General features: G+C 58.8%; 2 protein-coding genes across 4 annotated transcripts in view; both read right to left on the reverse strand.

The window, feature by feature from the left end:
* Nucleotides 1-65: 65 nt before the first annotated feature.
* ISYNA1 (inositol-3-phosphate synthase 1) lies at nt 66-6,402 on the reverse strand. Of its 3 annotated transcripts, XM_033134414.1 has the most exons (14): nt 6,271-6,402; nt 5,917-6,032; nt 5,224-5,327; nt 3,109-3,530; nt 2,871-2,999; nt 2,609-2,770; nt 2,219-2,351; nt 1,933-2,126; nt 1,580-1,729; nt 1,281-1,496; nt 1,001-1,165; nt 806-919; nt 505-722; nt 66-372 (listed from the first exon to the last, which is right to left on the reverse strand). In XM_033134414.1, exons 5-14 carry the CDS (start codon nt 2,988-2,990, stop codon nt 171-173), a joined length of 1,674 nt encoding a protein of 557 aa, XP_032990305.1. In that variant the 5' UTR covers nt 2,991-2,999; nt 3,109-3,530; nt 5,224-5,327; nt 5,917-6,032; nt 6,271-6,402; the 3' UTR covers nt 66-170. The 3 variants fall into 3 exon arrangements, with proteins under 3 accessions (XP_032990305.1, XP_032990306.1, XP_032990307.1); XM_033134415.1 differs by lacking the exons at nt 5,224-5,327; nt 5,917-6,032; nt 6,271-6,402 and having other exon boundaries at nt 3,109-3,856; XM_033134416.1 differs by lacking the exons at nt 3,109-3,530; nt 5,224-5,327; nt 5,917-6,032; nt 6,271-6,402 and having other exon boundaries at nt 2,871-3,017.
* Nucleotides 6,403-6,416: 14 nt separating this feature from the next.
* Nucleotides 6,417-26,335, reverse strand: part of ELL (elongation factor for RNA polymerase II) — a 59,681-nt gene continuing 39,762 nt past the window's right edge. Inside the window, exons 4-12 of the mRNA XM_033134413.1 lie at nt 26,163-26,326; nt 23,831-24,096; nt 20,373-20,497; nt 16,233-16,329; nt 14,436-14,910; nt 10,565-10,631; nt 10,145-10,316; nt 9,137-9,181; nt 6,417-8,528 (exon numbers count right to left, since the gene is read on the reverse strand). Of these exons, the coding sequence (XP_032990304.1) occupies nt 8,412-8,528; nt 9,137-9,181; nt 10,145-10,316; nt 10,565-10,631; nt 14,436-14,910; nt 16,233-16,329; nt 20,373-20,497; nt 23,831-24,096; nt 26,163-26,326 (1,528 nt within the window). The 3' untranslated portion in view covers nt 6,417-8,411. The remainder of the gene's footprint in view (nt 8,529-9,136; nt 9,182-10,144; nt 10,317-10,564; nt 10,632-14,435; nt 14,911-16,232; nt 16,330-20,372; nt 20,498-23,830; nt 24,097-26,162; nt 26,327-26,335) is intronic.

Below are 26,335 nucleotides of genomic sequence, written 5' to 3' on the forward strand. Positions count from 1 at the left end.
GTAAAAAGTTTGGGGGGGGGGGGGTTAGGGTTAGGTGGAAGGTACCAAGAACCCAAAGGTGTGGCTGATAGTGGCAATGGCTTTATTGTCTTTGGGGGGAGGTGGCTGGAAGGGTGGATTCTGAGGGATAATGGGGGGCAAGAGTTGTGAGGAGCTGTATGGCCACTGCCTCAGGTGGTGGACATCAGGGATGCCGCAGCCTTCGAGTGCCCATTGGTGTCGCCAGTACAGCCGTTGGGGGCTGTGGGTGCTTGTTCTTTCTTGCAAGACACAAGGCAGGCAGCAACCCCACGTTCAACTTGCTTGGGACTGGGACGCTCCATTTTGTGCTCCAGAAGCATGTGGTTCTGTGGCGGAAGCCCCAGGCAGGCCCTGGGGATGGGTCGGGTCTCAGCCGGGCCAGACCACGACCCAGCACCCCTGCAGCCTGCAATACCTCGGCCCCGTGCTCAGTCCAGCGAGTGGGCAAAAGATCAAAGGTGGGGACCCCCATGCCGGGCACACCTGAGGATGTTCTCAATACAGCTGCGCTGGCGGAAGAGGGCGTTGACCACTGGGCTGCCCGGCGGCACCAGTGGCGCCTTGAAGAGGAAGCCAAGCAGCGACAGCACCGGGTGGAAGCCCTGTGGCTCCGGGTCTGCGTCGGTGCAGAAGCTCACACGCTGGCACAGCTCGGTCAGTATGGCCAGGTCCAGCATGATGGGTGCTGCCAGGAGCGAGTCCTGCGGGGTGGACAGGTCAGGGGATAGGCGGGGACGGCGGCGGGAGGGGCCCACTCCCACTCCCGCCCCCACACAGCCCCCACCTCGCAGGTGTTGTGCAGCACCAGCGTGTTGGTACCGCCCAGCATCAGCTCGGACGTGTACTCATCCAGCGCACGCTTGCTGTCGCCCACATACGGCACGTACTTGATGACCACCTAGGAGACGGCACAGGGTCACCAGGTCTGCCCGCTGCTGGGTGACACCCCCCCCCCCCCACGTGCCTACGCCCCACGCACGCAGTGGTCGGGCTCCTGGCCCGGTGCATAGAGCACCGGGTTGCTCTGCACCATGTCGTCCACCACGCTGCTCTTGGACACCTCCTTGGAACGGAACTGCGGCGGTGCGGACAGGTTCCGCCCGTCGTTGTTGCCCAGGTGGTTGTAGCTCACAATGGACATGGTCTGTGGGAACAAGGGGCCCGGCGGACACTGCAGGCCTGGCAGTACACGAGCCCAGAGCCCGGGGTCCAAACGCTCCCTCTGCCTTGAGCTGCGCACCACCCCCAGACCCACGCACCTTGAGGCCAGAGCCGATAAGGAAGTCTACCAGCACGGACTTGACCTTGGTCTGTCCTGACTTGAAGTCGTCTCCTCCCACAAAGACGCGGTGTTGCCAGGCGAGCTCGAGCGCACCAGGCACCAGAGTGTTTTGCGGGGACCCATTGAGGAAGGCACAGCCCTCCAAGATGCTGGCCACTGCGAAGAGTGTGGACGGCGATACCTCCAGGCCCAGCTGCGGGCACAGGTGGACAGTCAGTGGAGGGGTCTCCGGTCTCCGAGGCTGCCCCTGACTGTTCAACCCCGGCGCGCACCCACCTGGATGGTACGCAGCAGGTTCTCAGCGGTGTCATTGAGGCCCGGGACCAGTTCGCAGAAGCGCTCTGTGTTCGCTGTCCACAGCACGATGACTTTGTCCAACCCCGCGCGGGACCGGAAGTCGCGGATGTCCTTGCGGATCTGCTCCAGCTGGGGGAGTGGAGGCGGGGTGGGGGGGAAGGTTGTACAGGACCCCTGATCTGTGCACCCAGCTCCCCAAGAGCAAAGAGACCTGGACCCACGGGAAGGGGGCATGGGGACAAAAGGGAGACAGGTGGCGGAGGGAGGTAGGAGCAAATGGCAGTGGGAACAAGTGCTAGGGGATAAGGGATGGGGTGGGGGGCATGCTGCACCTGCTGCGCGCGTGTGCCGGGGATGAGGTTGTCTGCGCGCGTGCTCTGGTTAGCTGCGATGAACTCCGGGATGTAGACCGAGGGCCGCGGGCGCAAGGCCTCCATGTGCGGCCACAGCTGCTCCTGCAATCCCCAATCCAGCACCTGCGCACGCCGCATCGCCTCAGCCAAATTCAGCGACGATATGTCCCAGCCTGGGGGCGACCCTCAGGCTCGGCCCGGCCCGGCAGAGGGGCCCCTCCAGGCCCCGCCTCCCACCCCACTCCCGATCCAGGACCCCGCCCACCGTCGAACACGAGGTCGTCGGGCGACACCATGGGCAGTAGCGCGCGGAAGGGCACGAACACCTCCTGGCCGGCGGCGTCCAGGCCCAGGCTAACGGTGCCCGCCTGCGTCAGCGAGCCGTAGTAGTTGGCCTCCTGGGGGCGTCGGGGAAGGGACGGGGTGACGCTGAGGGTGGGCGTGGCCTGGGAGGGCCCTGCCCTACTTTGGGGGCCTCAGCTCGACGTTCCAAGTCAGGAGGCCCAAGTCACTTCCCCGCCGGAGGTCCTTTCCCGGAGCTCGAGGACACCTTAGGCTCCGCCCCCGTCGAAACCCCTCCCTGCAGGCCCCGCCCCCTCCTGCACCGACTCTGGCGGAGCCCTAGCTCCCGCAGCGCCCCGCCGGACCCCCACACCTTGCGACCGGTGCGCGTGGACCAGGACAAGCGCAGCCGGTTGGCTAGCACGGCAGCAGTGAGCGTGGAGCCGTTGTTGCCTCCCCAGCCGACGAGCATGACCCCGAGCCGGGGCACCTGACGGGCGGTCCGGAAGGTGAAGCGCGTGGACATGGGGTGCACCTGGGGGCGGGCGGCCCAGTGAGTCCGGGACCGCGGACGTTAGGCAGTCCCACCCCACTCCCGGCTCCCTGGATCCTCCAGCCCCCAGTCCCTTGCCCACCTTGAGGACGCCGTCCTCGCGGCTGACGCTTGTCGTGCGGTACTCGTACTGCGCCTCGATGGCCTCGGGGCCATACACCACGTCTGGGCTCTCCACCACAAACTTGGCTGTAGCCTCCATCACGGCGAGCTGGGGAGGTGGGATTGGTAGGAGGTCAGCGGGAACAAGAGATCCCGCCGGGCCGAGCCGAGCCGACTTCGACCTCCCGGACTCGTACCCGGCCCGGGACCCCACTCACCGGCGCGGAGTCGGTTCGAAGAGGTGCACTGCTAGCGTTCAGGGCGCGCGAACTCCAGAGAAAAGAGCCGTGGCCCCGCCCTCGCTCCGCCCCTCGCTCTGCTCGCGCCGGGGGAGGGGCGCCGGGGGGAGGGGTGCGCCGGCCTTGGACTCGGGTTCGAGGCCCTACAGCGCAAAGTCCACGAGGCTATCGTGTGCCAGTCCCCGCATCCACGTGGGCCATAGACCCCGGCCCGAACAGGGAGCGCGTGGATTCATTTCGCACCACAGCCCGTTAGGACGCGTGGCCTTTTATCCCCATTTCACAAAAGAAGATATTAAGGCTGAAAATCAGGGTGTTGGTACCGCCCAGCATCAACTCAGATGTGTACTCATCCAGTGCAGCTTGCTGTCGCCCACATAGGGCACGTACTTGATGACCACCTAGGAGACAGCACAGGGTCACACGGGTCTGCCTTCTGCTGGATGACCCCCCCCTCCGCCCCCTGTGTCTAAGCCCCAGACAAAGGGCAGGAAGTGGAACTAGGAAGGGTGGCTGGGCCTACCAGGGTGGGTATCCCTGGGGCCGATACTACAGGGGAAACTGAAGCAGAGGACTGAACTAGGACTTGCACCCCCAAAGCCTGATGCTCCTCCAGCCCAGGCTGCCTCTCCTTCCCACTTCTGGAGCAGTAGCACCCACTAGGCACGCCGACCTCCCTTCGACAGGGCTCACATGGGGGGGGAGTCCTGGGAGGCCTCATGGTTTCCCCACCTGTAGCAGGACGGCTTGCGGGGCCAGATGGGGGGAGGGGGGAATGTTTGGTGGGGGGACGGCAAGGCCCAGGCAGCCAGCTGGGGAGGAGCTAGGCTTGCACAGCACTGAGCTCTGCTAGCACCCAGTGATAAGAGAGCGTGGGAACTCGGCGGGCGGGCGGGGGCGGCTCCCCCAGGAACTTTCCAAAACAAGTGGCCTCCTCTGGCTGGAAACTTTCCACCATTGGAGTAGGCCCAAAAGGTGGACAGTTGGGAACATTCGCAGGAAGCATGGTCAGGGCCCGGCCTAGGGAGTATGGGGGCTGCAAGTCTTCACTCTCAAGGGACCGCAGTATAAGGGGGAGTTGGTAGTGGACTGGGGCACCCCAGTCAAAGGAACTCAGAGGCAGGGCTGGCCAGGGCAGGCTGCCTAGAGGAGGTGGTTCTAGGAGGGGTCTTGAGATCTGAAGACATCTCTTATCCGAGGGAGTGGATTCAGGAGCAGATGAAAAGGCAGTTGGGGAGGGAAGGGAAGCAGGGTGAGGAACCAGGGTAGATCCTCCAGGCTGGGGACAGGGAATATGGTCTAATAAATAAGTATTTGGGTTTTGTCCCCGAGTTCCTGGGTAGAGATTGAATTTCACCACCAGTGGCCAGTAATTTACTCAATCATACTCACAGAATAGAATCTCCATAAAAACCCCGAAACCACCGGGAATGGGTGAACACATGAGGTGCTGCGACGGTGGCAAACCTGAAGCAGGCACAGAAGCCTTGTGCCAGTCCCCATACCCTGCCCTCTGCATCTCCTCCCTTTAGTTGTCGAAGTATTTTCCTGTGCACCGTGAGCCATTCTAGCAAATTACCAAACCTAGGAGGGGTCCTCAGAACCCGATTTATAGCCAAGTGTTCAGAAGTGTGGGTGGCTGGGAACTTGTGGCTGGGGTCTGAAGTGAGGGACAGTCTTGTGGGACTGAGCAGCTTAACCTGTGGGATGTGATGCCAGCCCTGGGAATTGAACTGTTGGATGTCCAAATGGTGTCAGACGACCGGAGGGTTGTAGAGGGAGCTGGCACCTCCAGGCCACATGTGACACCACGGGAATGTGTGCAGAGAGGGGATAAAGGCCCTAAAACACAGCCCCAGGGAACCCCAGCATTCCCAGGGCAGCACGAAGGAAGTGCTGGTGGGAGGATGGTAGGGCAGAGCGGGCCCAGGAAGGTCCGTGGGGGTCTGTGCTGGGGCAGCTGGGAGGGGCTGTTAGCAGCTGATTGGCGACATAAGGCTGCCTCCGGGGTGCCACGTGGGGTGTAGGCTGCCTGGGGGTGCGTGGTGAGTGACTGAGGACTATCACCCCCACCAGGTAGGTCACTGTTCTCACCAGACGGCAGGCTCCCAAGGGCAAGAGCAGAGGCTGTCCTGGTGGCTGCTGTGTGCCAGGGCCAGGGGTAGCCCAGTGCACAGGAAGGCTGTGGGATCTGGGTACTGGCGGGAGGAAAATCAAGGATGTTATCCAGCAAGTAGCAGGAGAGGGGGGCAGTCCTGAGCCCCTGGGCCACAATGCAGGTCTCAAGGTGGGGGAAAATCTTTTTCGGCCCCTGGGGGGCTGGACTCAGGGTGCCCAGGGCTGAGGAAAGATGGTCAGGGAACCATCTGCAACTGCTGTGCACTAAGGGGCGATGACCAGGGTGGTGCCCGGCAGCATGGGGGGCTGTGGGAAAGGCTGCCAGAGGGGGGAGGTGGGTGGGCAGGCAGGCGAGGCTGAGGCAAGACAGGAGAAGGCAGGTGTCAGCCTGGGCCCTGGGATGTGGGGACAGCCATGTTATCCCATTAGAACTTGGTGGCCAGGCCAGCGGGGAGTAAGGTACACGGCCCCGCCAGACCCACGTGATGTCACCTCCCGCGCCCCTTGGATTCCTGGGCTGCCTCAGAACTCAGGACCGCCAGGGAGGCTGAGGCCCATAGCCCTGACCCCTGACCTGTTAATCCTGGTCTTACTGTTTTTCCCTCCCCAAACAAACGCCCACCCCCACCACGTCCTTGGAGGCCAGGACCTTTGCCTTTGTCTCCTCACCTGGAACCTGGGACAAGAATGGCCATCATTGCTGGCATCCGGGGCCTGTGGGACTCCAGTGGGCCTCAGTGTCCCTGTCCCCATCGGGGGCACAGGGAATGCCCCAGCATGCTGGTCTAGGAGGAAGGAACAATAGTTACCACCGTTTTCATCAGTCACAGCTCATTTCCCCAAAGAAGGGTGCTCCCCTCACCCCAAGTGGCACTGCTGGAGGCCCAGGGACACCTCTGCTTGGCTCAGCCCACTCCATCCATACTGTGCTGAGGGCGTGGGGGGGTGGGGTACTGCCCTGCTCACACACCCACTGGGGCTCCCGAGGGCCCCCACCTTCCTGATCTCTCTGCAGTTTCCTACCTGTGACGGGGCCGTCTTGGCCTCCTGCCCTGGCACCTGCAGGGCCCACCGCCTCAGTCAGGTCAGCCTCCATCTGCCAGCCTCATTCCTGGGCAGCAGCGGGGGCGGGCTGCCCAGGCTGCCTTTTCAGCCGCTGCTCATCGCCATGGCCTGACCTTGGCCCCTCCCACATGGGGGACCAGGGCCCCCAGGCTGTGACAGACACACACGCACCCACGCAGCCTGGGCCGCTAGATTCAATTCAGTGAAATTTATTGTAGGTTGAAAAAAATCAGCATTCATCTGTTTAGTGTACAAAAAGGACACTAGATCTTTTAAGAAAATATTAGGAAACTGAGGACGCAGATGCCTTTCAATTGTAACATTTTGGCAAAAGTGAAAAGTTCTTGTAAACACCAACTCCATGGCTCAAAATAGTTTTTCTCCACAGTACAATATTAAAAGGGAAAAAAAAAAAAACAGTATCAATAAGTTAAGACCATATTTAATCAGCTAGAACTTCTGTCCATCAACCCCCAAAGCACAAAACTCTTCTTAGCTTCATAATCCCTTAAAAGGAGGAAAAGAAACAAAAAACAAAACAACAAAAAGGAAATTCAACTGCGAGTCCCTTGAAATGGTTCCCAGGGCAGAGGGCAGGGGTCTCCTTAAACGACCCCATGTAACCAGTCTGCCTGTCCACGTACACAGCTGTCTGCACAACTCGGGCCTGGAGTCTGCTCAGCTCTTCACCCACTGTCCCAAATGCAAAACAACACAGCAGATAGTGAAACATGAAGGATGAGCTTCCTCGGTGCTCGAGCACCCAGGGGCCTGTGGAAGAGACTGTGGGGTGGGCACAGCGCAGGTGTTCCCGAGGGGCTTACTCTTTGGGAAGCCATCAGGAGACGCCCCACAGCTTAGACACAGAGACCACAGACGTGTCTGTGAGACTGCCACTCTCCCTGTGAGACTGTGGGTCGCAGTCAACCCCACTCCCACTGAACGTGGCCCTGAATCTGAGCACCCACCTCAGACCCCACCACATCCTGATGGGGGGAGGGACACACACACACACACACACACACACACACGGCTCCCTGACGCTCTGGGGTACACTATACTAGGCACAGCGACTAAGCAGCAATTGGGGTGTCCATGCAGCCCATGCCACCAGAGTGGGTGGACCGGGCGCCTTTTCTGAACTCACTCTCGGGGTGGGGGGGGCTGACCCCCACCAAACCCCAACCCCTCCCTGAGTGCAAACCCCGAGATGTCTCTGCTAAGACGACCCCAGGACCCCCAAGGGGACTGAGGGAAAGAGGGAGGTCTCAACAGTATGACATGAAAAGCAGCAGCAAAGGGGACATGGAGAACATGGAATAAAGTTCAGCACTGTTGCTGCAGAGTGAGCTTGTAGCACAGAGAACCCCAGTGCCCCCAACAGCTGAAAGCCTGAAATAGTGGGCAGGCCGGGGGCTCCAGCAGCTGTTCTAGAGGCCAGCTGGAGTTCTCAAAATAGACCTGGGAGGTCCAGCCGCCCTGCACACCCCCTTAAAGAAAGCCCACCCTTGCTTGGGCCTGGAGGGCCTGGCTGGGCGCTTGGCCAGAGCTCAGCATGGGAGACGTGACCAAGGCTGGTCCCCCACCCAAACTTTCCGATGGCATCTGTAATACTGCAGAAAGAACACAGGGCAGAGTCTAGACCCTGGGCGTCCAAGGAGGGGAGGCACAGGTTTAGAAAAAAGATGCTTTCTCTTTCATACAAAAATAGACTCAAGTCTCATGAGCAGTAGCTAAAAGTGGCTGTCTTTGTATAAAACTAGAAAAGGCAGGCTGGCCAAGTCTTCTGGCGAGAGGAAACAAGCCCCTTGGGCTGTGGTCGGCGAGTTGGGCTTCTTGGGGAGCCTGTTCTGGGCGGGGGGGCCTCTCAGGAGGTACAGGGGCTGGGGAGTAGGACACCCCGCTTGGATCTGTGACCTATGGGTACCAGGTCTGCAGGCGCTCCCCTGAAAGCCGGCGTTGCTGGCTCAGATGAATGTGTCTTCCTTGTGTTTATTTTGTTAAATAAATCTTTCCCCCATGTTTAGCTCCCCCGCCCTCAGCTCCCCCGCCAGAAGGGTCAGTCCAGGGAGGGGGACCTCCTGTCCTTCGGCCTGAAGCTAGGGCCAAGCCTGCAGCTGCCGCTGGTCATACTCGGCGATGAGCTTCTTGATGTGGGCCAGCTTGCTGTGCAGATACTCACAGCGGTGCTTCTCTTGGCTGTAGTTGGTATTGGTCTGCAACAAAACGGAGGGGTGTCACATCCCACGGCCACGGGCATGCTGGAGTGTGGGTGGAATGGGCGCTGCCTTGTGTGGAGACGCCAGCCTACTGGCTGCCTCAGGCTCCCACTGCCCCTGCTTGCAGGCCAGGGCCCATCGGGCAATGACAGGGACCCCTTCTCCACCTTGAGCCAGAGCCCTGGCTGGTTTCCCTCCCAAGCCCCGACCCTGGATAACAGGGTTGTGACCAGATTGAGGGTCAGAGGCGAGATTGGCATGAAGCCTCCGGGCTGGGCTGGGGCCTGGCTGACAGGGAACCACCTGGCACACAGGGCACACACATGGTGAATCCACAACTCATGGCCTTTAGGAATGAGAGCTGCCATTGCCCTGACCAGGCATCAGCCAGGAGCTACGTCATAGGATACCTTCAGGTCCCCTAGGGGAGGGCCCAGAGCTCATGAGGCTGGCGTCCCTGCTAGACTAGCAGCTAAGGCTGGGAACATCACCTCCTCTCCTTGACTTTCGGGAATGCATCACTATGCAGCGGGAGAGCTGGAGGGCACTGGGGTGCCCAGAGAGGGGCTGTTCCCCACTGCCCCCACAGTTGGGAGGAGACTCACCTTTTTGATTTTGCGATATTCCTGCAAAATCTGCCCACGAGTAGTCTGGAGGAAAAAAAAAGAACAATGGCCTCACCTGCAGGAAGCTCCGACTGGTATGTGCGCTCTCTGATAACCTGTAACCTGCGTATCACCACTGGCCTGGGGACAATAGCCTCCAGGCCCTGAGGGGAGTTGACCAAAGTACAGAGCAAGAGCAGCAGGCTGGGGTGGGGGTGGGGGGAGGAAGCTGGACCAGGGGGCGAGGTGCAGGGGTGCAGCCTCACGGCCATGACAGTGCAGTGGGAAGGAGCAAAGAGCAGGCAGATGGCCTCCTTCCCTCACATGTCGGCTGGTCTGTCCACTGTTCAAGGCTAAGTGCTGAGGCCCCTGACCACTTGGGGCACCCACATGGGGCAGAGAGGAGGGAGGATGGGGAAGCCCTGGGGGCTCCTCCGTCCCAGATCCTCAGAACCCCCACTGCTCCTCCAATCACGACCTGTGTCCCGTGGAAACCAAAGGGGAGACAGACCCTGCCCTCCAGCTAATTAGGGCTGGCCCTGTAGCCAGGTAACCAGCTCAGACAGACGGCTCTGAGAGGGAGGCGGGGGTCCAGGGCTGGTGACCCAGGCCCTCCCCCTGCAGGGAGCTCCCTCACAAGGGCTTAGGGAGCTGACGTGCCCTAGGCCAGAGGGTGAGGTACTCCTGCTAAGGGTGGAGGTACCACAGGGCCCCTCCTTTCCCGCCCACCTCCCACTGCGGCTCTGACAGCACACACAGGCCGAGAGGCCATGGGGGTGCAGCGTGGCCTGGCCCTGCCCTTCTCAGCCAAGGGCTCAGGTGTCCCTTGTGACGTGGGTAGTAGAGGACCGGGAAGGAGCAGCCACCTGCCATGCCACGAGTGCCAAATGCTGTTGCAGTTGCTCCTCACCAGGGAGGGCAGGGGCTAGGTCTGGACGCTTCGGGCTTGGTGGGACTGCGAGAAATAGGCCTGTCTCCCCAGGGTGGGGTGCAGGCAAGGGGCCCCACCTCGTACTCCTCGGAGCCCTGGGAGAGTTGCCGGAGCTGGGCGTCCAGCTGTGTGAAGCGCCGTGTGATCCGCTCGATGCGCGCGTGCAGGTCACGGTACTCACTGTACTCGGCGTTGAAGTCGTTCTTGTAGCTCTGACGCTGCTCGGAGGAGGAGATGGTGGCGTATTTTCTGGAGATGGGAGAGAGGCCCGTGGGGCTCAGGGGCTGCTGTGCAGAGGCTGGGGTGCCTACGGCCGCGTGGCCGGCCCCACCCAGTGAGGGCCTGACCTGAGCGGGAGCCAGGCCTAGACCGGGCTGGGTGGCTGGAACTGGCACACATGCTCGGTCCTGGTACTGAGCTGCTGAGCCGCAGTGCGGGGCGGCGGGGGCGGGCGGGGAAAGGCCCCGGGAGAGGAAGGGCCTCAGGGAAGTACTCACAGCAGGTAGTCAGGCGTCTCCGAGGTCGAAGTGGGGACACTGGAGCTGTTGCAGGTCCCGTTTAAACCTACAAAGAACAAATGAGATCTGCAAGAGGTTCCCGCTTCATCGTCTGAAGGACGTGGAGGGACAACAGAGGGGCTGTGAGGGGTAGCCAAGCACCATCACGCTGCACACGGGAACCGAGGCCTCTCTGTGATGGGCGTGTTGTCTGCGAACCACAGCCCCATAAGTGCAAAGCACCCTGATCGTGCCGCAGACACGTGTGCAGCAGGCACCTGAAAAGACAGGTCCTTCTCAGAGTCAAAGTCTGGGCAACTCGACCGGAGCTTGGCCCATCTAGAGGCTTTGTTCCCCTGCTGACTGCATGTAAAAGGCCATTCACTGAAAGCGAGTGACCCATGGCAACCCGTGTCCCTGGAGTGCTCGGCTTTTGGCCTTGAAGGACAAAAGATAGCGTTGGGGGACATCTCACACCTGCCTACACCTCACTGCTGATGGAGTTGGTCTGAGCTCCCCTTGGTGCTCCCACTCTTCCCACCAGCTGAGGGGCTTCAGAACCTGCAGGACAGCCCCAGAACAGGGCTGGGCCGGCTCTCGAAGGGGCACGCCCCAACTGTCCTTCTGGTGGGGCTCGAGGACATGGGACAAAGGCTTGCCCAGACCGGAGTCAACTGAAACTACAATCTAGTATGTCTGTCTCTCCCCACCAGCTTCTTCCAGATGGCTTTTCCCAATATAGAAGTGGTTTTATCACTTTGTAGCATTCTCAGTGAGAAATGGAGACAAGCAGCCCTCTAGGCCATGACCAGTCTGCTACGCCCTTTTGTGGTTTCATACTTAGGGCACAAGGCTGCCCTCTGCTGTGGGTTCCCACCAGTGGGACGGAGCACACCCCAACCCGCACCTGGGGCTGTCGCCTTTGATGAGGCTGTGGTCCCCCTCGGCCAAAGCACAATGGGTGAGGGTTTAGTCCATGCTCCCAGGACGCATGGCTGGTGCACGGCGGGCCTCCGGGGATGTTCTGCCTTGAGCCTCAGGGTCAGATCGACCTAGCACTCAAGACAGCTTTGGGATCTGGCCCGCGGCAAACCTGAGGCCCTCAGCTCCTGCTGGAGCACTGTTTGTGCGCAGCCATCTCTCGGCCTCCTCTGCACCATCTGAAGTGGTTCTTGCTGTGGGGTCTCAGCCTCATAGGCAATACCGGCCCAGTTGCTCCTCTCCCCGACCCCCGTCGATCTCCTTCATAGGCTCACTAGCTTCTCCTGTGCCTTGCAGGGGCAGTGGGTGAAGGGATGCGTCTCTGAGCTCACGCTGCAGGCTTTCCACCCTGCCCACAGGAGTCAGTGGGCCTGAGCTGAGCCCAAGTCTCCCACCCAGCATGCCAGCCTGCCCGGGAAAGCACCCTGAAGCCACAGGAGTGGTCTACAATCTAAGAATTGGAGGGACACAGGACCCAAGAGTAGCCTGTAGCACAGGGTGATGAGGTGGCCAGAGGGGGGCCCTTCAGAGGCACGAGTTGGGGCCATGGGGCTAGGGCTGGCTGAACAGAACCACCTGCTTGACAGGTGGAGGCTGCTGCCACCTGTCAGGGTCAGAGGCGATCAGCAAGCAGGGCTGGGACAGCAGGGCCAGACTAGCGGACAATGCTATGCAGAAGGGTGGCTTAAACAGATGCAGGAGGGGCTGGCCCGGTGGCTCAGGTGGTTAGAGCTCCATGCTCCTAACTCCGAAGGCTGCCGGTTCGATTCCCACATGGGCCAGTGGGCTCTCAACCACAAGGTTGCCAGTTCAATTCCTCGAGTCCTGCAAGGGATGGTGGGGGCTCCGCCCCCTGCAACTAAGATTGAACACGGCACCTTGAGTTGAGCTGCCTCCCAGATGGTTCAGTTGGTTGGAGCGTGGGCTCTCAACCACAAGATTGCTTGTTCGACTCCCGCATGGGATAGTGGGCTGCGCCCCCCGCAACTAGCAACGGAAACTGGACCTGGAGCTGAGCTGCACCCTCCACAACTAAGACTGAAAGGACAACAACTTGACTTGGAAAAAGGTCCTGGAAGTACACACTGTTCCCCAACAAAGTCCTGTTCCCCTTCCCCAATAAAATCTTTAAAAAAAAAAAATAGATGCAGGAAACTTCCTCAGGTGAGGAACCTTCTCTAATAAGTTTGGGGGAGGAGCCTGGTGCCAGAGAACAATGCCATTGTTGAGAGGTGGGTGGTTCCCACTTGTACTGGTTTGCCTGCACACGCAGAGCACAGCTCACCCCCAAGAAGGAGCCACAGAGTGGCACAGGGTGAGGAGGGCTCTGGGTAGGCACTGGAGGGCTTTACACCCACCCATTATTGTTAGCACTTGAGCCACGTGTGAGATACAAGTTAAGATGGTCACCGATACCAGGCACAGCTTCTGGGACTCAGCTGTCCTTTTCCTCTTCCCGGAGTGGGGGGGGCGGGGGACGGGGAGTCTTCTCCCTGGTTTGCCTGATTCTAAACCTCCCCTGCTCCCTTTGGCCTGGGGACTCGGGACAAGCTACATGGCCGACTCGCACTGGGCAGGACTTGAGCCCCATGCATGCACGGGCTCAGTCTGAGCTGTGTCTTCCTGTCCCCAGTGTTTCTCTTTCCCAGGGCCCTGCCAGAGGCACAAGGGTCTCACTTCTACCATGTGGGACAGAACATGGTGCCCAGCCAGGCTGCTCAAGGCCTATCTCCCAGGGCGAGGGTATCAGAGGGGCACTCAGGGAACCAGGCCACCTTCTCCCCATCCGCCCCCCCCCAGACGCTTGGATGCCCAGTGGTGCGGCAGGGCTGAACGTAGCCCAGAGGACTGACCCAGCTGTGTCTGCCAGGACTTGCCCTCCAGCCAAAGGGAGGAGCCAGTGCAGCCTTTCTGCAGGGCAGTTGAACAAAGCCTTAAGGGGACAGTGGTTCTGTCCTCCCAGGAACGATCCCTGCTCTGGACTCTGCTTAGGGAAATGACTCCAGAGTGGCAGCAGGACAAGACTGGGCTGTCTGCACGTGGTAGGTGGGGCTGTGCTTTTGTTGCTAGTGCTTATCAAGTTAAGTTCACACCCACTCAGCTCAGCTGCCTGGGCTGTAAAGTCAGAGTGGCCCAGGCTCTGGGGGTGATGACCCCTACCCTACCTACCAGCCCAGCCTGTTCCCATGCCTCCCCAGGGCCCCCGGGCCACACAGAGATTCTCCTGCTCAATACATGGCCCTGTCTGGCCTTACACCCTTCATCCTGATGCTGAGATCCCAGGTCTTTCGACTTCCGGTTCCCCCACCCACTGCGTGACCTCCTTCTGGCTCTTACCACCCACTGTTCTCCGAATAGCCTTCCTAACCCTTTCTCCACAGGCTCCTGAAGCCAGACAAGGCCCATGGCAGTGCAGGTGCCGCCCCTCTGCCTCCAGGCCACCCCCACAGCCTTCCCGGAGCCCAGCTGGTCCTACCCCCTCCCCCCCACCCCCCCCTCAGTCGGTGCCTGGAGCTCATGCCTCTCTGCACACATTGCCCCTCCCGTGAGTCTCAGCTCAGTGAGACCTGTGTCTCTAGCCCCCGGTGCTGTCCTGGCTCACGCAGGACAGTAGGAGGCCCCAGGTCTGAGACTGCCGGGGCATGGGGCATTCACTGCTGCCCGGTATGAGAACACAGATGTGCAGAAGGGCTGAAGGCCCCTCTGGTGTGTGGGCGCCCCCATGTGGCCAGAGTGGGCCTTGCATGTGGGTGCTAGGTTTTTTCTGGGCATGCCAAAGTGAGGCCTGGGGGGGCAGTGCGGCCCCTTTGCATGACGTGGAGCTGGTGCTCAGGCTCCCAGGAAGCCTTCCTGACGAGCGCCTGCCCAAGATGTGCCTCTCAGCACCTACCCGGGGCCACTGGTGGGTCTCCAAGGGTGCCAGGCATGAGTTCTGGCGGCCCAGCCCGATGTCTGTCCCCAGGTGCCCTCTCCTTATCCTTGTGCTTCTTGGACTTCTTCTTGGACTTGCTGCGAGATGAAGTGCCGTGGGGCCTGGCGGCCTGGGCACAGTCCGTCAGCAGGGGCAGGCTGAGACGCGCAGCAGGGGCTGGGGTGGCCCCTTCCCCATGCTCGCAGTCCCGGCCACTGTGGCCCAGGTCATTGCTGACGTCAGCCAGAGGGTCGTATGCCCTCGGGGGCTCCAGCCGTGGGGGCAAGTGGGTGTCCGTGCCGGCCAGTGGGCCTGGGGTGGGCAGGAGGGCCTCGCGGCTGTGAGGCACACTCAGCTTCCCATTGATGGGGGGCTGAGCCCTCTGGGTGAAGTGCGATATCCTGGGTTTCTTGTTGGCGAGGGGGTCGATGAAATCAGGAGGCTGAGGCCGTTTCTGTGAAGGAAGGGAGACTATTTTAGAGGGGAGCCTGTGTCTGGAGTCGCTGGTGTCCCCTGGGGAGAGGCACAGCAGCAACAGGCTGACCTGAGCTGAGCAGGCAGGCAGCCCAAGCCCGGAAAAAACCTAGCACCCCCATGCAAGGCCCACTCTGGCCACATGGGGGCACCCACACACCAGCCAGGCCCTTGACACCCACCCCACAAGGATCTTTGCAGAAAAAGGAAGGGTGGCCAGGTCATCAGCAGACAGGCTCAACCACCTCTGGGGACTGGTCTGAAACGTTGCTGTGCTTATTATCTTCCCCAGATGATGGGGATGGTGACACAGCCAAGTCTGAGGAATACTGGAAAGCTCCACAGGCTGGGACCCATCACCCCAGACCCCTGACTACTTGGATCTCATGGCAGCCCTGCAACATGGTCCAGATCTTATCCCCATCTCACAGATGATTAGACTGAGGTGTGTGAGGCAAGCTCAGACCATAGGAGGGGAGCCAGCACTGGATCAGGTAGTCCTGAACCAGGGAAGCGGCTAAAGACAGAAAGGTGGCGGACAGCAGGCCCAGGACCAGAGGGCAGCAGCGGGTCCCGTATGGACTCAGCCTTTCCATAAGAAGGCTTCTGGTTCCAGGCTGGAGAAAGAGGGGGAGATGAAAGGGAGAGGGAAGGTGAGGAGGGAGGAGGAAGGGGGAGGAAGAGGGCAGAAGAAGGAGGGGGGAGAAAGTGGAAGGGGGAAGGTGAGGAGGGAGAGGAGGTAGAGGGAGAGGAGAGGGGCCCAGTTGTGGAACTCAAGTCACAGCACGAAGGTGGGTTGGGGGGTAGCTTTCACCAAAAAGCTCAAGCTGAGCTTTTTGATGAGCGGGGTACAGCCGAAGACCACCCTAGCTAGAGCCAGGGGAGCGCCCTCAACCGCCAGGGCCCTTTCTGACTAAATGGCAGCAGCCACTGCTCAGGGGGCCCTCTCATCACCACCCTGTCCTGCAGCCAGCACCCTGGATCTAACGGAATCTTCACCAATAGTCCTGAGAGGCAGCAGAGCCAGGTACAGATGAAGCATGAGGTTCAGGGCAGTCTAGTGTCCGCCCTCCCTCGGCCACACCCCCCGCAGGTGTCCAGCGGAAGTGCACCCAGGCCCTGGGCTCAGGCCTCCAGCCTGGGGGAAGCCAGGCAGCTGCTCACTAGTTGAAGAAAACATCCCAGCCCTGAGCCAAGGGCCCCAAAGACTCCCCCGAGCACTAAGGTTGGATCAGGCTTACTGGCTCAGGGTGAGACCCCCCGCCCTTCTCCTCCTCCAGCACCTCCACCCACTGCTCCTACCTGTGGGGGCAAGGCCGAACTTCCATGCTCGCCTGGAGGGCTGGCTGCAGCAGGGTCTCCAAGGAGGCCACCTGTGCTCTGAGGCTGGCACAACTTCCTGTGGAGGAGAAGCAGGGTAGGGGGGGCTCGCAGCAGCACCCCTCAGGGCGCACCCAGGACCACCCGTCTCTGCATTGACATCACAGTCCCACCCTCACCCAGTGATTCAGGGAAGGACCACCACCCCGCTGAACCAGAGTGGGCGAGCACGCTGGGTTTATCAAGGCCTGGCAGGTAGAGCGGCTGGGGCGCGTCCCAGCTCAGGTTCATTACAGCTGCCCTGCGGGCCTCGGCCTCACTGGCCCAAGCACTGCCCCACTCAGTGTTCTGTGCCCTGAGAAAGGTCAGTTGACCACTCACTCATCTAGACCCCTGTTACTATGGAGACCAGGGAACTACATAAAATTGACCAAACATTCAAGGTCTGTACTGTGTCCCACTGGCAGCTGGGGACACTAGGGCACTGGCCCCTCCACTGTTCATCCTAATAATGACGCTCACTGCAAACACTTTAGAGAATTTAGAAGGGAACTGAGATGCCCTGCTCTATGACAGGAAGGCCTTCGGATTTAGCACTCGCCTTGCTGGGAGCCCCGGCCACAGCACCTACTGTGGACTGCAGGGACAGCCACTAACTGGCCCACCTGGCCCTGAGCAGAACAGTGCAGCCAGGGATGAGGGGAGAGAAAGCTCTCCACGCCCTGCGGGGAGGCTGAGATCCAGGGGCTCAGGGGCCACATCTATACCGCGCCAGCCAGTGACAAGCAAGCCTGACTCCCTGGCTAATGGCTACATTCCAGACCACTGCTGCTGTCCTCTGCACATGGCCCAAAACGCAAGGAGAGCCAAAGGAAAGGTGCCCAAAACATGCAGGCATTCTTTAGAACAACATGGTCCCCATGGCAAAGGGGGGGCAGGTTTGCTGTCCAGCCACACAGAAGCCACCAGAGTTCCAGTTAAGGACAGAAAACAAAGAACGGGTATTTCCATTCACTCTCTTTCAAGCCCCCACTAAAATAGCATGAAGAGGAAAGCGAACAAGAGAGAGACATTTAACACTAAAGCAGAAATACAGGTGGTGACTTTCCTAGAGGATCCAAGAAAACCCAGTCCGAAACCTCAGAACCCTGTGGCTTGGGGGGCAGAGCCTCAGGAACCTCAGAGGAGGGGCTCCCGCCAAGCTGTCCCCAAGCAGCCTTGCTCTGGACCCTGGTCGACTGCTGCGTGGCCCACAGCACGTCCAGGAGAGGAGCCCAGGCCTTCCCCAGGTGCCGGGAGGCTGCTTGGGCCACACCTGGATGACAGGAGGGGCAAACGTGTAGTCTTGGGAGAAGAGGAAACAGAGGGGCCCTCCGGAGCGAGCCTGAGCCACACAGAGGAAAGTCCTGAGGAGGGTGGAAGGGGCAACAAATGTCAGGCTCCAAAACAGACAGCAAAGTGCATTTGAAAGGAAAGAGAGATTAGGGATGAAAATTTTAATGCAACAACAAAAACGCTGGCTTTAATATCTTCAAAAAGACACAGGACTTGAATAGACACCACTCCAAAGATACACAAATGGCACGAGAAGGTGCTCCACACCGTTACCCACCAGGGAAACGCAAATCAAAACTATAATGAGATACTACTTCATACCCACTAGGACGGCCAGCCTCTAAAAATCGGAAAATAAGTGTTGATGAGGATGTGGAGAAGTTGGAACCTGTGGGCACTGCTGGTGGGAATGGAAAATGGTGCCGTCACTGAGGAAGAGTTTGGTGGTTTTACAAAGTTACACAGAATTACCATATGGCACGGCAATTTCACTCCTCGGTATGTGTTTGAGAGAACGGAAAAAATCCACATCCACACAGGTCTTTGGACACGAAGGTTCACAGCAGCAGCAGGCACAATCGCCAAGAAGGAGAAACAACCCCAGTGTTCATCGAATAAACAAAACGTGGTCCAGCCACACAATAGAATAGTATTGGCTAGAAAAGGGAAGAAAACACTGACACACGCTACAATCTGGATGAACCTGAACGTGTTACACCGAGTCGAAGAAGCCAGAGGCCACATGGTGTATGATCCCATTTAAGTGAAGTGTCCAGAACGGGCAAATCCAAACTGAAAGCAGAGTAGTGGCTGCCAGGGGCTAAGGGAGGGCAGTGGGAAGTGACTGCTAAGGAGGACGAGGTCTCCTTTGGGATGAAGGAAATGTTCTGGAATTAGATGGGATGGTTGCATAACACTGTGAGTGTACTAAATCCAACTGAATTGTACACTTTCAAAGGGTGACTTGTGTTAAGTGAATCGTATCTCAATAAAGCTAGTACTTTTTAAAAGTATCCTTAGAAACAGTACATTTAAAATGTTGGCACTCCCATGGAATAAGAACATCATACATGATACAAAAATACAACAGAAAGGACTCTTGGGAACCAGAAATGATGGCCAAAAAAAGATGGGATGGGAGAAGCCAAAGAAATCTCCCAAAAGTAGGGAAGAAAGAGAGACAAGACAGCAGGGAAGATGAGGGGAAGGATCCAGGAACACAGTGCTGCAGTGGCAGAGGGAGGGAACGAGAGGGGCGGAGCTTTCAGACTGCGAGGGCCACTGCCTGTCCCAAATCACCCGCCAGGCTGTCCATGTGGACGCACAAGGGCCAGTGGAGAGCCTCTGAGCACTGTTTCCCACCCACCACACACACACACACACACACACACACACACACGCACACACTCATGTGCAAACCTGCACACGGGCTAAGCTCTCTTGGCCATGCCGTTCCTGGGAGCTCCGTGAGGCTAACGCCCTGGGGTCTGAGAACTTGGGCACCTGGTGAGAGGCTCTGAAGGAAGGATGGACGGGAGCACCCTCACTGTGCCCTGTGAGTGTCCCTCGCCACCTCAAAGCACTTGGGTTGGGGGCGGGTAATCAACCATTTCAACACGGGACCTTTTGCCAAAAATTGTGTGATGGATGAAAACACCTTCAGGAGACGACAGTGCCAGCGTGACATGTTTAGCTGGGGCAACCCCCAGAGAGGGAGCATGGGATAGGGTGTGTCTTCTGCAGAGACCGTCTCCTCTTAGCTCCCCGACACCCAGAGGCTTGGAACAGCCAAAGCAGGGCCCTCAGTCCTGGTGGCTCGGGGATGAGTGTCCCTTAGGGCTGAGGAGGAACTTGAGGTTCACCCAGAGTGGCCCCAACTCAGCTCTGCTTTCCAGATGCAATTACTGCTTTAAACAGCGGAACTTAAAAAACAAAACAAAACAAAACAAAACCCTCAAAGAGCTCCAAGTCCCTGAGAAATCACTTAAGGACGAGTTAGTGATTGGCTGCCGGTTCCTAGGCCAGGCAGCAATCGAGAAGCATTACTGGCCAAGCCAGGCAGCTCACTCACTCCCCTCAGAGCCCCCCTAGGCCTCGCCTGACCCCTGGGCCCAGTTAACTCTAAAGGGAATGCATTTCATTAACACTACTTAGCCAGGTCTGTGGGGGGCTTGGTTTTGATTTTACTCCTTCCCTTTTTTGAATGGTTCTAAGAAGGAGGCTCTGGCCATTGAAACCCTTCAGGACATGCAAGTTCTGGGCTGGAGCTTTGGAAGGGGGAAGGTCAGTGGGAACAGTCTGGGTGGACTGAGGTCTCTATCCGGCTCTCTGGTGTTCACAATACAGTGTTTCCCCGAAAATGAGACCCAGCCGGACAATCAGCTCTAATGCGTCTTTTGGAGCAAAAATGAATGTAAGACTCGGTCTTATTTTACTATAATATATAAGATGGGGTCTTATCTAACATAAGACCAGGTCTAACATAATATAAGACTGGGTCTTATATTCATTTTTGCTCCAAAAGACGCATTGGAGCTGACTGTCCGGCTGGGTCTTATTTTCAGGGGAACACGGTAGTGACACACACCCTCCACCCCGCACGAGGGTGGCTGGCCTTTCTCCTGGCAGGAAGCCGAGGTGGGCCACCTGGGCAGTGGGGAAGACGGTCAGGGAGGCCCCAGGGACCTTTCCAGCCTGCTCTCGGCCCTGAGGCCTTTAGGACCAAGCAAGAGCACCCCAGCATCCCGGGGGTGAGATCTGCCCCAGGCCCGGGGGAGGCAGGCTCACCGGACGAGCATGCGCTTCAGCAGCTGCTGGTCCCCCTCCGAGTAGCCAGGCCAGTCCTTCTGCACCTCCTTGTACACACGGTCCTTCAGCGTGCACGTGCCGTCCTTGGCACTCACGTTAGCCACCTGCAACACAGAGCGAGTGTCACCTTGTGGGAGGCCCAAGGGAGAGGGGACGTGGAGGCAGGCAGACAGTACCCCACTCCCGGCCCCCCTGCACCAGGTCCAGGTCCAGTTGCTAGAAGTCAGGCTGGCTCCAACACGGGGGACTACCATTTATGAACCCATCACGAGCCTCCTGTGCTATAGATTGAATGTGTGTCCCCCCAAAATTCCAATTCCATCTTAACCCCCCAGGTGATGACATTGGGAGGGGAGGCCTTTGGGAGGTGGGAGGTCATGGGAGTGGAGCCCTCATGAATGGCATTAGTCTTCTTAGAAAAGAGGCTCCAGGGGGCTCCCTCGCCCCTTTTACCACGTGAGGACACGGTGAGACGATGGTGCCTATGCCCCGCCCTCCTCATCAGTCACCCAATCTGCTGACACCTTGATCTTGGACTTTCAGACTCCAGAACTGTGAGACTGTGTTGTTTGAGCTGCCCAGACCCACTGGATTCTGTTACAGCAGCCCGAAGGACACCCCCTCTTGGATTTGCAGCTCCTGGAGCAGAGTAGGCCGAGGGTGGGGGCACCTCCAGAGGCCAGACGGTGCACCCTGCACCAGCCAGCTCTGCTCCCATTGGTTAAGGGAGGTTGAGCTGGTCTCCGAGACAGTTTGCAAAGATGGACTGAATATGTCACCAGAAGGGTGCCCAGAAGCGGCACTTCCGCGACTGTCTTGCTGAGTACCCTGGTCTCCCGCACATGCACATGCAGCTCTATGTCGCTGTTTTTCCCTATTGCTGGGTTCTAAGAGGACTCCACGTCACAGTTTTCCACAGTGAACATTTTTAAGGGTTGAGTAATATTTCAAGTGGCCACACTGTGATTTACTCAAATATTTCTCCTTTGTTAACGCTGATGCATTTCCAGTTTCTCTGTAGCATAAACAGACGTCACCATGTGCACGCTTTTCCACACTGGCAATGGTTTCCTTCAGCCAGCTTCCCAGAAGGGGGATCAGTGGGTCAAAGGCTCTGAACATTTTTATGGCTTTTGATCTGTTTTGTCCAAACGCTCTCCAGAACTGCCACCCACTCACTGACACTCCCACCCATGAAGACAGGCCTGTGCTTTTCTCTGAGGCCCTGGTTACATGGAGAGGCTGGACATGACCAGCCTGGGTGAGGTGCAGCCCAAGGGATTCCCTGAGACCTTCCCCTTCCCCAAGCTGACAGGGCCCGGCTTCCCCTCACAATCACGGGAGAGAACTAGCGGGGTAGTGAACACAGATGCACCAGGCAGCCAGGCATTCAGGAGAAATCCGAGTGGCCCAGGGAGGCCGCTCTCTGCCCACAGAGGCCAGCTGGGCCACGCCCAGAAGGTGCTTCTCTGGTCCCAGAAAGGCCTGGAGCAACGAGAGCATTTTGGGGGCTAGAAACAGAGCAGGTGCTCCAGGCAGGTCCACATCAGCACCCCCAGACCCGGCTCTCCAGAAAATGAAGCCTGGCGTTCTGCTGTTTAAGGGTGCTCTGAGGGTAAACCTTGGGTGTAACTGTGTGCTCGGTCAGCATATTCTGCGTTGGAGGGGTCTATGTGTTTCCTCTTCATTCTGGGCACAAACAGGGCACGAGGGGAGGGCGGGAGCGAGGGCACTCCTAAGAATGCCATGCCAGAGGCTGAGGGCCCAGCCAGACAGCAGTGCGGGCGGCAGGCACATCCAGGGGAGTGTGGGTCTCACCTGTGTCTTTAGTCCCGACTCATATCTGACAACTCCATCAAGCTTCCCTCAGCCCTGCCTCAGTCTCCCATGCTACAGAAAAAGACTCTGGGGGCGCCCAGTCCAGGGGGAAAGGCCTTCCACGTGCTTCCCTTGAAGTCTCAAGGACAAGGCCGACATATGTGACTTTCCAAGGAAATGAGGCCCCTGGGGAGGTTGTTCCTGCTTCTGGAGCTTTCTGGACGCTTTGGCAAGCCCCTCTGCCAAAGAAAACTCCTGGGCTATCTTTTAGTACGCCCCTAGCCAACTCCAAAACTCTCAGGGAGAAATAGTGCTTCTTGGTCCTTGCCAGCACTACCTATAAACTGGGGACAGTGGCTCAGGAGGCCACATCTGCACAGAGGTGCCTGCGAGCAGACACGGGAGCCCCCCAAGTCCTAATGATGTGAGGTGTCAGCTAGCACCAAGGCCCCCAGGACACAGGAGATAGCTCCCTAGGTGACGGGAGGGAGGCCCCTGCCCAAGGGCCCCCAGCATCTCTGAGTGGGCCTGAGCCCCAGCCCAGATCTACAACTGTGCAAGGAATGCAGCTCCATCTTTTCTGCAGGGGGAGGTCGCAGAGGCCTCTTCTCCCCACCCCTGCCCTTCACCACGAACTCTCTGTGGGATAAGGGTAACGAGGGACCCCCGCCGGAGAAGACGTGCTGACATCTCCTACCAAACGTGCTACGTGGTTCGCACGCCTCAAGCAGCACCGAGGACAGGGAACACGAGCACCAAGAGAGCTGCTGAAGAGCTCGGCAAATACAGAAATGCATCCTCAGGTACAGCTACTATCTTGGTGTGGGCTTTCTGCCACAGGAGGTGCTGGCCCAGTGCCGGGAGTGTTGGAGACAGGAAGGAAGCAGGAAGGCAAGTGAGCCGTCAGAGGGGAATCAGAAGAGGGTCAGCAACACCTCCTCCTGAGGGTGCTGGCCGGTCTGTCCTCAGACCAGCTCAGCAAAGCAGCATCCGCACAGCCCGGCTGATGTGAAGCCAGAGCGAGCCACTCACTTCCCAGGGGTTCTCACTTCCCAAGCCGCTCACTTCCTGCTGTCTCCTGGAGCCCTGGGAGCCAGGGCAGGGCCTCAGGAAGGTGGCTCTGGGCTCACCACTCCTGCTGCAAAGAAGCCAGCTGTTTCTTAACAGCAGACTCTACCTGCCGGCACCTCATTCCCGCCGGCTAAGCGCTCGGCCCCACAAAAGGTGCTGCAGTCACTCCCCACTCACAGATGGAAGTGGGAGGGTCCAGAAGTGAAGGCCCCTGCCTGGAGCTGCAGCTGGTGAAGGCAGGGAGGGAGGTTCTCCTCACTGCCAAGCCTGAGCTCTCGCTAACTCACGCATGTGGGTACCCCAGGTTTCACTCAATTCTAAAACCCTCGTGCAACCGAAATCTTGGATCCCGTGTGCAGTGCCCACTGCCTACGCATTAGCAGATGGCAAGGAGTGTGACACTGGCCTCGTCCTGAGCTGACCCCCAGGCTCGCAGACAGGAAATGTCGCACTCCCAGCCCACTGGGTACAGACCATCTGCAAGGCTGCTCACAAGCTGGCTGGACCCTCCGCACCCCACCGCAGCGCCCGCCCGGGCAAGCACACACCTGCTGGAGGAGGCTGTCCAGCGTGTCTTTGTCCGCCTGCGTCAGGCCATCCTTCTGTAGCCGCAGCAGCAGCTCGGCCTTCCGGTAGGGCCTCAGCGCCAGAAGGTGCAGCACCCGGTCACGGAAGGGCCTCTGAGACACCCCGCCACCCCCGCTAACACCACTCTTCTTGATGGCACTTGCCGGGTTGATGGGGGTCGCGCGCTTCCGGGAGGGCACGGCCTCCATCGCCCCTGGCGCTGGTTTCCGAAACTGAACCTTCTTGCCTGCAACAGGAACCAGAGTATTAAGGATTGGAGGGGGAGGCCATGGTGTCCCATTGCTTGGGGCTGACATTGAGGTCCTGAGCGTGGAAAGCAACAGTCAACAGCATCACGCCCTGACAAGTCAGCATGCCCACCAGGCCTGCTCCGTGGGGACCCTGGGGGGCCGAGAGCGCCACCTGCTGACCACACACAGCTCACTGCGCACCTGCAGGCTCAGAAGTGGCAGCCTCAGGAAGTAGAAGCATGTTTAGGGCCATCAACTGACTTCATCTGGGGCAACCTACATCCTGGGGACCAAAAACGTGGAGCACCACAGGGAGAAGGGGGTGGTCTATGAGCCCATCTGATGTTAAAAGTGGGGGCAGTCACTGAACCATCAGGGGAAGATGCCCCAAAAGCCAGCACTTCACAGCCCTACGCTGGCCCCAAGGGATCTGTTGTTCTCTTTTATAAAAAAGGAGGGAATAAAGGTGTCAGGGCTGCTTGAGCAGTTGTTCTGGAGACCCCGGCGTGCTAGCAGCTCCCCAGCTTAAGCCCCAAGGGGCTCGCTCCTCGCGCAGATGTGGTGGCATGTTGCCTGAAGCCCTGGGGGCAGCGGGCAGCTCCCCACCCTCCCTGCACAGACGAGGGGGTCAGCTCAGCAGTGCCTGGATGGCGCCATGCCACTGAGGGAATGTGGAGGGGGGTTGAATGAGAACAGCGCACGCCTCAAATCTTTGGGCCAAAAACTCGCCACAATGACTTTTTTTGCTCTTAACCCAACCAAATCTGATTTGTCAGATTAACAAAGGAGGGAGTGCTTTTCGAATCCTTAGAGCCTGACTTGGTCCCGACAGGACCCTGCTGATGGGCCGACACAGGTGGGGAGAGGCCTGACACAGTGAGCCGTGCTCAGGGGAGTTTTAAGAGGCCAGGAGATGAGTGTTTCCAGTAGAACGTAAACCACTGCAAAAACCACCACTGTACCCAAAGTGGTCCAATACAACAAATTTTGACCAAGTTTTTGGCCAAAGAACCCAGAAATTTATTAAGATGTGTATGGATGTTCACGTTTGCATCTTTAAGGTGAGAGCAAGCGGGTGAAGCATGTTTGGATTCTGGCCCCAGGGGCAGGGGGCTCATGGCCCAGGGCCAAGGCTTCCTGGGCACCGCGGCCACATTCCCTGGGGCCCTATACCAACATCTGGGGCTTCATTCAGGGCCAACCCCACTGCTAAGCAAGGAAAACCACAGGCTTTCTTTGGGGGGATTTGAAATCTTCCTCCCTCCTCTTAAAAAAGAAAAACCCCACAAAGCCATCGAGACGCTCATTTGCACTAAGCGGGTTGCACTAGGCTGGTATTACGCCTCTCTGGCCTAATGCCCCTCTTTCCCTGGCGATGAATTCTGATGATTCTTCAATTCTCTCTGGGTCCAGGAGGTGGGAAGGCTGCAGCTGGATGATGGAGCTTTCTGAATAAACTGTACTTCTCTCCCCATTGGTAACACTGTTTATGTCTCAATTTCACCAAAATTATTTCTGCCTAGATGCTGAGCTGCTGGAGCCTTCTGAGCAAGCAGGGATCAATGCGTTTCCTTTCAGATCTCCACCTGGCGGTCCCTCGCCAGCCATCGTGGGGGGCATCTGCTAGTCTGCACCATCCCAGCCACACTGGCCTTGATGAGGACTCAGCGAGGCAGGTGAGGCAAGGGGTGGTGGCCAGAGGACACACAGCAACCCTGCATTCATGGAGCATGTTTGTGTTCCTGACGGGTAGGGGTCCCTGAGGATGTGGCCTGAGGGAGGGGTTACACATTCAATTGCCTCCAGTTCTCAGGCCGAGTCCACCTGGGGGTCCGGAGGCAGCAGATGGAAGAGCCCCTAACTGCCAGGGCAGAACTGTCTTCCTGACCCGACATGGCCCTGGCTGGTCCTACGTGAGGGACCACACCTCTGTCACACATCACTCCGGCTCCCTGCTGGATAGGCCCTGAATGCCTCCTGCTCCCCCACGAGTTGCCCAGCAGGCACGCTACCTGCACAGGTGGAATCCCTTGCAGGTGGAGCCCCAGGCCCCCATCCTCACCCAGGTAGCGGCCTCCAGCCTTGATGACGATGGCCCCGCGGCTCCGAGTCTCCTCCTCAGCCTGCGCCATGCTCTGCCGTGCCTTCTGGTAGGAGTCATCCGTGGCACACACCGTGATTTTGTCCTGGATGCTGCCCAGGCAGTCCAGGTGGATGTCCCCATGGCTGTAAGAC

The sequence above is a fragment of the Rhinolophus ferrumequinum genome, chromosome 18, assembly GCF_004115265.2.
Source record: "Rhinolophus ferrumequinum isolate MPI-CBG mRhiFer1 chromosome 18, mRhiFer1_v1.p, whole genome shotgun sequence".
Classification (NCBI taxonomy): domain Eukaryota; kingdom Metazoa; phylum Chordata; class Mammalia; order Chiroptera; family Rhinolophidae; genus Rhinolophus; species Rhinolophus ferrumequinum.